We start from the raw sequence: 10,340 nt of genomic DNA, 5'->3' as shown, positions 1-10,340 counted from the left end.
GATTTGGCCCCTTGGGATGTCTATATCTTTGCCAATTCCTGACCGATTATTGCTTGGAATGGCTGAAAATGTTTGTAGATCAATTCTATATATAATTATTTCTGAAAAACCCCAAAGATTAGAATAGATCATGAGTGAATCATAAGAACAGGGGCGGAGGCAGGGGCATAGATCATTCATACATGGGCGTAGCCAGCGCATTGGTGGGTGGATCCTAAAAAATGGATAAAATATATAATAATAGATATCCCCAAAACCAAAAAATGATATTTTTAATGCAATGCTTCCTTTTTTTTATTTTCCTTTGATTTTTCGTTTTGTTTCCGTTTGTTTGTTTTTGTTTTGTTTTTGTTTTTGCTTTTGTTATGTCTTATGAAATTTGTTGGATACGCATTTGAAATTGTACATATTTTTTAGAATGGATCCCGAAGCAGTCCTAAAATCGCTGCCCACTGCCTAGCTACTAATAAAGGGTTCTCTCATCAGGATGCTTTGAAAACCGTATCATGCATACAAACATACACGTAAAAAAATAGTGCGAAATTGTATTGTTTTTTTTTTTTTTGTTTAACAAACGGTCCTATTTTTTGTTTTATTTTTTCGCTTATCATTCTCATTTTTTGTCGCTTAAGTGTGGTGTTAGCTTTTTTTTACTCACATTAAAATTTGTTTAAAAATTATTTAATCGAAAAGAATATATAGTACATAACATAAGAGCTAATTAATCGAAAAAAAAAATAATTAATTATTGGTGTAAGCATTTGGAAACCGAAAGTACTGGATGATAATAATACGACTATTTTCTTATTTTTTCATCTCTTAGATAATTAAAACGCTGACCGGATTCTTTTTTTTTTAGGCAATAAATATCTGTATATGTATATAGGTATAATTGTGTGTTTTTTTTTTGTTTTGTATCTTTTTTTTTTTTTAATCTTGTATATATCCGTTTTGTTAAAAATCAAAGCGAAGATTGTTATTTTTTGTGTTTTTTTTTGTTTGGTTTTTTTTTTTTTAAACAGGTCCAACAAAAATTGGCTAAAACGTGGCTCAAGAAGCTTAAGCTTTTCTCCTAAATTTTGTATTTTTTTTTTTGTAATTATTTTGTTTCTGTTTGTTGTTGTTGTTTTTGTGGTACACTATACACTTAAATCGATATATTTTTTTTAAATTCTAAATTACAATAATTAAATGGTCTTAAGCGCACACGAGCAAATAATAATAATAATAATATATATATTTTTTTTAATAATTGTTTAAGAAAAATATTACAAAAAAAAAAAAAATTATGTTAAGGAGAAGAGAAAATAATCTTAAAAATCAAAAACTGAAACGGCTTCTACAAAAATCTGTATGTGTGTGTATGTGAGGGTGTGTGTGTGTGTGTTGGTTTCTTTTCTTTTGTTTTTTGTTTTTTTTATCCTTTCGACATTAGTAAACTAAATTAGTTTATACTTATATAAAATATATATCATAGATAATATAATTACATATATATCTGTTTTTCTGGCGAGTTGAACCTATCCTGATTTGGATTCCTCGTCCCTACACTCCTTACACATCCTTACACATCCTTCTACATCCTTATTCATCCTTTTTATTCCTTTCAGCGATCTCCCCATCGCACTCTTATACACTCTCTCTCTCTCTCTCTTTCTCTTTCTCTAACCACCTAAAGTTGCTAAGAAATTGCCCCCATTTTTTGTTTTTTGTTGTTTTGTTTTTTTGTTTTTGTTGTTGTGGTGTTATATTCTTGGTTTTGGTTGATGTGAGGATATAGGATGTGATTACTATATCCCGGGATGATCCTGTTCCAGTTCCTGTTCATGTTCCTGTTCTGCTTGATATTATATACAATTTATTTTGGAAATTGACGAGAACTCCTTCCTATTCCGATTATCCGATTATCCAGTTAACCGATTATCCGGCTATCCGATTATCCGGCTATCCGATTATCCAGTTAACCGATTATCCGCTTATCCGCATTCTCTTATACAATGTTTTGTTTTCACTTTCGATTATCGATTATCGATTCTCGATATACGATTTACGATTTACGATTTCGATGACATCACAGACAGATGGATTGTTGGATGAGCCGGCTCCCGCTCCTGGCCAGGACTCAGTGGTGCTTGCCAAAGAGTAGTAGCCATCGCTAACTTGCCAGCTGCTGTTTCCGATCCCACCACTCCTGTATGCAGGACACCATCCGATGCCGTCGGAAGCGCAACGACTCCACAATGCACTTATCCACGAAATCCGACTGCATCTCATGATCCCCCTTAATCAGATTCAGATGCTCCAGCAGCTGACTGTAATCCCGGCCAGGCCGTCGTATATCCCGGAAGATCTGCAGCCGCAGATCGATATTGTGCTTCCGGGCAGCATCGCGCTGTTCGTCGGTCAGGATGAGCGGATTCGTCACTGGGGCACTTAGGTCGCCATTATTGTTGTGCGTCGGCGAGGATGAGCAGCTGGAACTGGCCTTGATATCGGCTGGGATTTTGCTGGGACTGCTCCGGTGATTATTGCTGGTGGCTGCTGTCGCTCCTCCAGCTCCTCCTCCGGCTCCTGCTGTTGAGTTCCCCGCCGTTCCTCCACCGCCACTGCCTCCTCCACTGGGTGAGTGATTCTGGTGATGATTCAGTCCACTGGCCCAGTAGTAGTGCGGATTGCCGGCACTCGTCCCCGTTCCGGCAGCTCTCTTCAGGGCATCGAAACTGTTCCCCGTTCCAAATCCCAAATGATCGCCATCGGCACCTCCACTGCCCGAATCTCCGTTTCCATTGCCGTTCAGGCTACTGCTGCTGGTGCTGCTACTGCCGCTGGAGGCGCCGGAGGAGCTGCTCCCGCTACTGCCGCTGGTGCCGTTGTGGCAGGTCTGCAGTATCCGGGAGATCTCCGAGGCGTCGTTGATGTCGTTGTGGCTGAAGTAGGCGGAGGAGGAGGAGGAACTGGCCGATCCCCCCGTCGTTGTCGTCGCCGACGACGATGATGATGATGAGGATGAGTTGCTGCCAGTCGCTCCGGAGCTGGAGATGGAGTTGCTGGTGCCCAGGCCCAGGGGATTCGGAGGCACTGTTGCCAGAGGCGATGGCGGCGATATCACTGATGTGTGTCCATGTCCGAATCCGTTCGCTAGCGACAGGGTACCGGGCTTACTGTTCCCACTCAGGGCCGCCAGGGTTGCCAGTCCCAGGCCAGTGCCTCCCGTCGATCCCATGGAGGTCAGGTTGTCCAGCGGCGAGCTGAGGTTGCTGCTGTAGGCGGCGTGTGTCGTCAGGCCGTTCTGCGGCACATACAGCACGCCCGATGAGCTGGGCCCGGGATGGGCTGTGGCGTTAGAGGCGACACTGGGCGGGCACGAATCGCCGCCATTGCTGCTGCTGCTGCTGCTGATGCTGGGCAGGATTGCGGCGGGTGTGGCGGTTATGGACGCAGTGGCCACTGAGGCCGTGATTATCGACGAGGCCTCGGTGGTTGTGGCGGTGGCGGCGGCGACGGCGGCGGCAGTCGATCCCGAGGCGGCGGAACCGGGCGGTCCGGCAGCTGCTCCCGCAGCGGAACCGGCTTCCGTTTCGGCCGATCCGACCATCGGATCGTCGTTGATGCCGTTGATGAAGTTGTGCACGTAGCCGTTGAGGGGCGTGTCCTGGTCGCTGGCCTCCTCCTCGCTGAAGTCGAAGCCGAGGCGGTCCGAGTGGCGGTCTAGCGACATGCCGGAATCAGTGGAAGCCTCCGAGCTGGAGCTCGCAAAGCTGCTGTTGCTGTCCTCGTCAAAGGCCATGGAATTGGAGGAGCTATCGCCGGCCAGTCCGGCACCCGAGGAGTCACTACCCAGCCCAGAGCCCGGGGATCCCAGGTCACCGCTCGACGCCGACGATATGGAACTGGAGCAGGAACTTCGCGAGTCCGTCGACAGGCGACGAAACTCAAATCCTCGTGGCAGTGGTCCCGCTTTGCGCTTCCGTCCGCGGCCAGTGCCGTCCAGTTTCTTGCTCGGATTGCCGCCGCCACCACCCATCATCAGTCCGCTCATACCGCCTCCGCCGCCACCAACCATCCCGCCGGGCATTCCGGGCCCGGGTCCTGGTCCCGAGCCCGGTGGACCCGGCGACGAGGGACCCGGTCCCGACGGTGACCCGGAGCCGGAGGGCGAACCGGGCGGAGCACCGCCGGGTCCGTTGCCATTGGGCGACTTCATCGGCGCCACATCACTGAGATCCGCCTCGTCCACCATCACCATGTGCTTGTCCTTCTTGTAGGGATTGCCGAACATGTGCTGGCGCACGTTCGTCGGCTCAATCTCGCGCAGCGGATTGTCCTTGTTCTTGAGGTACTCCTGGTAGTTGCCCATCTCGGCGATGGGCAGGCAGTGGCCCGAGTCCTTGGCCACCAGCGAGGCGGGTCGCAGGAAGGTCTCGCGCATCCTAGCGATCTCCTCCACAAGATCCCGTCGCGGTATATCGAAGGGATTCCTTTTAAAGATTAAAAATAAAAACATTAAAAAGATATCCGTAAAAGGACTTCCATTATCCTTACCTGTACGTCTTGGCCGACGCTTGGTGCGTCAGCTGAGGCACCACAATGGTATAGTTCTCCACCGGCTCGATCTCCGCATGCAACTTGGCAAAGGTGTCCCTCAGCAAGGGATGCCTCACCAGATCCCTCCTCAGAGCCGTACCCGTACACAGTTTGGCCGTCTCCACCTGGCGATATGGTGGCTTCGGTTGCTTCAGCTGCTTATAGACCTTCAAACATAGATTCTCCTGATCCTGCTTGGCGGTGTTCTTGATGTGCTTCAACTGATTGGCTATCGTCGGCGACAGATAGTTGTCGACGTTCTCCGGAAGGAGGAACTGCAGCAGCTGGTAAGGCACATTGATGTTAACGAGGGCCTTGCGCAGAAAGGGACAGTAATAGGGGGGTATGGAGCGGACATAGGCGTTGAACTTGTACATGAGATCGTTGGGTGGACTCATGTTGTACTTGTGTATCAGATCGTGGAGGAGGGGCAGCAGAGCCGGATAGTTGTAGGCCAGCACGTACAGGTGCACCTGGCTGAAGTTGGGCGCCGCCTTCAGGTACCCAAACGGAAGCTCAAATCCGTGCATACCATTCGTCACTATCACCTGCCAGCACTTGTTCATCTCCCGCTTGTTCAGGATCTGCAGTGTCAGTGGACATCCTTCGATCTCGTACTTATCCACCGGAAAGCTCCTCACCAGCTGCGGCTCATCGACGGCGGGCGTTAGGATCTTCAGCTTGGGATGGGCGTCGCGGGGCGGCAGGGTGATGGCCTTCGAGTCCGGCCAGTAGGGCTCCGGCAGGGGCCAGTAGCCGATGGGAAAGGTCTTCTGGGTGATGTGCTTCTGTACGTAGATCATCTTCTTCACCGGCTGGAAGACAATGTCTGGGGCAGGATCACCACTACCACCACTGCCACCGCTGCCGCCAGAGCCAGAACCAGAACCCGAACCGGAGCCCGCTCCCGAGTTCCCAACGGAATTGGCATTGGAGGACGAGTCCTTGGGCAGCAGGGGTTCAAATTGCAGCACCACACCCGGTTGCACCTTCTGCACCAGACTCTCGATGCACTGGTTGAGGACGTAGTGACTCCGGACGCGATACGACCGTCCGCCCGTCACCTCGCACATCCGTTCGATGGGGGAATCATCGTGCGGCACCTTGCCCTCCACCCGTTCGTCGATCTTATTGCCCGGCATCCGGAGAACTAATGAGAACAGGCGCTGATCCCAGCGGAAGGGCTCCTTGGTGAATTTGGTGCCTGGTATTTGGTTACTCAGCGGCAGTATGATCTCCTGGTGGACACCGTTCCGATACGAATACCGTCCGCCATCGGTGATCACAATAATGACCGAGGGTTCGAGGTAGAAGGGACACCGGCCCTGGCCATAAGTATCGATGCCCGACTGCATCCGATTGAGGTTGAGCAGATCGAATGCATTCCGCAGTGATTCGCCCATGGAGGTCAGGCCATGACTCTGCAGGTTCTTCAGTTCGTTCATGAAGGTGGCATGATTCTCCTTCCAGCCGGCCTTGACGTTCGCCGGCGGCTCCTCGAAGGTCAGCAGCATGTAGCGATCGCCCAGGCAGTCCTGGGTGCGTTGCCGGTACTTGAGGAAGGTCTCGACGGCGCCCTTGGCAATGTCCAGATACGTCTTCTGCACCCCGTTCACATACGCCTTCTGGCACATGGACGACGAGGTGTCCACCAGGAAGAGTATGATTGTCATGGCGGTGATGGAACCTCCACTTTTCCTCCAAATCTCTACAAGAAAAAACGTAAAAAATATGTTAATTGTTATTGTTAAAGTTTAAATATTTAATTACTTTATTTATGTTTCGGAATAATTATTATGTAATTGTTTCTCGATAATCTCAAAATCGATTCAAAATCGAACCATGACGTCAGCTTACTTATAAGGAGAAACAAATAAATAATAACGGAATGTGTGGGAGTTTTTTAAAAACAAAACAAATAAGAGTATTTTAAAAAATTCAACTTTAAAGTGAAAAGATTATTTATTTTTAGGTAAATATTATAATTTAATTAAAATAAATATTTAAAATATTTTAATTTAAATTAAATAAATTTTTTTTTCAAATGTTGAAATAACTTTAATTTCCTAATATTTTGAAATAAAAAAAACAAAAATAATTCCATCTCCCAGCTGATCGATCTTGAGCTGAGCTTTACTTACCGTTATCTTTCTCTCTTTTGTCTCTTTCTCTTTCTATGCACTTAGTTGCACTTTCTCCTTCTCTTTCTCGCTCTTTTTCTTCTCGCAGCTATGCTTGCTATCTTTCTCTTTGTAATTTTGTTCTGATTTTTGTGTTTTACTTTCTTCTCTCTCTCTTTCTCTCTCTCTCTGTGTCTCTGTTTTGGGCTGCGTTTTGTTTGTTTGTTGCTTTTTTTTATTTTTGTGTGTATTTTAGGTATTGTTGTTGTTTACGTTGTTAGCAGCGCTCGGGTGCCTCTTGTTTTTGCTTTTTCTCTTGTCCTGCGGGGCTTGATCGATAAGCTCTTTTTCTGCGTTTGGCTGTGGCTGTGCCGCTTTTATGGTACATGTTGCGTGAAACAGCTGACATTTGGACTGGATAAGCAGCAGTAGCAACAACAACAAACTGCAACGAAACGGAATTGAAACGAAACGATAATGAAACATGAGCGAGCATGCAACTGGTTGTAAGTACAATTGAGGTTGCGCATACGCACTGTTGTATGCAATCGATCGATAGATGGATTTCAAAAAAAAAAAAAAAGATACTACAACTGATTGCGATTTTGCTGAAACTGCGTAATCACTGTCATCACACACACACAATACACACAACACACACACACCACACTCATACAAACACAGAATATATGTGCTAATTAGCAACGGAATCAACTGGCTTATGGCATCCAAGTCCCATGGGGTCGCTCCTCAAGATGTTTGTTGTGCATATTTATGAGAAAAATGCTTTGACACAAATCTGAATCCACTCTCTTGGACTCCACTCCGCCGTCGCCGTCACTGCCTCCTGCCCTCGGCGTCCTCCTTTATCTATTCCACCACCATCACCTCCTTATACTCCTCCTCCTCCTTTCTCGGTCTACTCGGCTTGATGCCCCACTACGCTTCGTTGGCGTTGCCTAGTGATGATCCCGTGACCCAGGTGGGTTCACGTGGCTCGTGAGTGGAGTGGGAAAGCGACTAATACTTAATTATACAACTTTTATTACCTTTTAAATTATTTATTTTTTTTATTAAAAATAATATTTTATTTGAAAAAAAAAAAAATAGTAATAAAAAACTGTTTTTAGAAGAAATAAAAGAAAAAGTACTGCCACTCGTTACACAATATCCACTCTCCACTCACGATCGAAGGTGCCCATCTCTGTTTGCTCTCCAAAAAGCTAACGGGCAGGGAGGCGGCAGGGGGGGGCAGGTAAGTGGGGGAGCCTAGCGAGCCGGAGAAAGAGGGATTGGGGATGTCAAAAGGAATGCGATAGCTTTGCGATAGAAAAACTATTCAAATACCGATAATGCCGGGATAACGATCGTCGCTATCGGCTAACCTACTTTACGGTTCGCCGCCTCCTCCCCCCACCACCCGATGCCCACATGCCACAACTCTGGAGCCGGGCCTAGTGCAGCCGACTCTGGCCCTGAGTTGTATAAATTTCCAGTAAGAGCGTGTTATCACTGCTACGACTAATTGACTCTGAATTCGAGTGCAAAACATTGAATTTCTATTTGAATAAGAGCGCAAACACACACACACACACACATACGCACACCAGTGCACATGGATATGCTCACAACACGGCTACGGTAATAGGGTTGCCAAGGGATCTAATATAAATCCCACCTTTTCAAAAACAGGTGCGACCTTTTAAAATGGTTTAATTTGAAAATATTTAATATTTTTATATATTGAAATAAAATAAAAAATATTAATCTTTTAATTACACTTGTAAATTGGGGCTCCAGGTTAGTGGGTCTGGCAACCCTGGCCCCAGAGTGGGAGGCAACAAGGGGGAGGGTGATTGGCCTATTGTGTTAAAAGCTCACACACACGGCAAAACAAAAACCAAAAAAAAAAATAATAAGAAATGTAGGGGAGACCACTTGAAGTAATCGAGTTTTTGTGGCTAATTAATCTTGTCAGTGCAGGGGGTGGGTCGTGGCTGGGCTATAATGATACGTCGGAATTCACTTATGCAGCCGCAGCAGCAGCGGCAGCAGCAGTAGAGTTGCCAAAGCAGCACAAACTGGACGATAAACACACTCTGCGGGGAAAGGTAATGGACTAGGGTCGGCGGGGGGGACCGGGGGGTGTCGGCCTATTGATAAACACACATTTTTGACAACACACATTTATTGTTTCAAGAGGGAATTTGTGATTTGCATGTGATAATCCGGTTATCGTTATCGGAGAGCACTTTCGATTCACCGCTAGCGTAGGCGCCAAACTTTTCCGAATTTGAATTCGGCACATTGGAGGTGGCAGAAATGACCGGATGACCGGTTGACACGGAGATCGCCACGCCAATGCGGATTGACCTTAATGGATTTCCGGGCGGAATTTAAGGATAATCGCCAGGATAAGCTCCCACAGAGACTAAAAACAATCGCCGCACTCGACACACACACACACACATAGAGAGCATCACCATATAACCATCATCATCAGCCGCAGCAGCAGCAGCACCAGAACTGGCACAAGTACTTCGGGCGAGAGTTTCAAAAAAAAGCACTCAATTAACCAAACAACAAACGCTCTTCCTACGTCTAAAATCACAGAAAAAAAAAATATTTTTAAAAAAAAAATAAATATTTTTTTAAAAAATGCACACTGCCAGCTCCAATACTTGCAATAATTTCGATTAGCTTCTAACCCGCGCCACGATTTTTATTCTGTTATATTTTTACTTTGTGCCAACAAAAATTTATCACCACCGCGAACACACAGGCACACATACGCAGCTCAGCACTCTCGCGGTAGATGTGGGGAAGGGGGAGGGGGCGCTCTACTACTGAGAGAGAGAGAGAGAGAAAGGGAGAGAGGGAGAGCGGGGACGTGTATGTGGCTCGGCACGAACAGCAGTCTCGCTCGCTTGCACTTACAGCCTTCCTATACTTCTTCCCGCTTGCTCCACTCACTCACGCACACTGCACTGCACTCACACTCACACACACACACGTACACGTCGCCGTCGTCGTCACTGTTGTTGCGTCGTCGCCGTGGCCGATGTCCGCCGTTCGCTGCCTGCTTCTTCTTCTTCTTCTCCACGGTGTGCTGGTCCCGAGCCAACCTCTCGGTTCAAAATTTCGGACAAAAATGGACCGGGGGACTGTTGTTTTCAGTGTGGATTTTCAGTGTTGTGTTCAGGGTAGTTATCAGTGTTGTTTAGCCGGAAAACCACTCACTTTACAACACTGATAACCTAGTGTTAACAGAGTTGTGGCCACAATTCAAATTATTTTAATTCCTAAACTCATTTTAAGCCAAAGTTTTCTGGCTTACAAACATTATATGCGGTTCTTGTTTAAAAACCACTTATTTATCTTTAATTTGCTTTTAAATCTAGAAAAAGGTGCTGAGGAGTCTTGTTTTCGTGTCAACAATGCATAATTTTTAAAAACACCACAAATATCGATAATTGTCCACAAGAAAGAGTTGTTTCCAGTATATAATTGTAATTGAGGATAGGATGAGGATGTGGGATAGGCTACCATCTTTATCTTCCAAATCACGGCGGTTTTTAATAAAATAAAACATAAAAATAATATAAATTTAAACTTTAAGTTCGATAATAATCAGCT

At 46.3% G+C, this 10,340-nt stretch overlaps 1 protein-coding gene across 6 annotated transcripts; it reads right to left on the bottom strand.

Moving 5' to 3' along the window:
• Positions 1 to 303: 303 nt before the first annotated feature.
• On the bottom strand, positions 304 to 9,952 carry LOC6504149 (integrator complex subunit 6). Of its 6 annotated transcripts, none has more exons than XM_032452918.2 (4): positions 9,642 to 9,952; positions 6,726 to 7,149; positions 4,543 to 6,292; positions 304 to 4,478 (listed from the first exon to the last, which is right to left on the bottom strand). In XM_032452918.2, the coding sequence occupies exons 3-4, from the start codon at positions 6,255 to 6,257 to the stop codon at positions 2,156 to 2,158; spliced, it is 4,038 nt and encodes a 1,345-aa protein (XP_032308809.1). In that variant the 5' UTR covers positions 6,258 to 6,292; positions 6,726 to 7,149; positions 9,642 to 9,952; the 3' UTR covers positions 304 to 2,155. The 6 variants fall into 6 exon arrangements, with proteins under 6 accessions (XP_032308809.1, XP_032308807.1, XP_032308808.1 ...); XM_032452916.2 differs by having other exon boundaries at positions 9,702 to 9,952; XM_032452917.2 differs by having other exon boundaries at positions 9,708 to 9,952.
• Between the last annotated feature and the right edge of the window lie 388 nt (positions 9,953 to 10,340).

The sequence above is a fragment of the Drosophila ananassae genome, chromosome XL (genome assembly GCF_017639315.1).
Source record: "Drosophila ananassae strain 14024-0371.13 chromosome XL, ASM1763931v2, whole genome shotgun sequence".
NCBI classification, from domain to species: domain Eukaryota; kingdom Metazoa; phylum Arthropoda; class Insecta; order Diptera; family Drosophilidae; genus Drosophila; species Drosophila ananassae.
Note: the sequence above shows the minus strand (reverse complement) of the source record. Positions and strands in the feature narration are given on the sequence as shown.

Excerpts from the sequence above, each read along its gene's own strand:
- LOC6504149 (XM_032452918.2), bottom strand. The coding sequence starts at position 6,257 with ATGACAATCATACTCTTCCTGGTGGACACCTCGTCGTCCATGTGCCAG. Across the intron at positions 4,479-4,542 it reads GCGTCGGCCAAGACGTACAG|GAATCCCTTCGATATACCGC; the intron begins GTAAGGATAATG and ends AATCTTTAAAAG.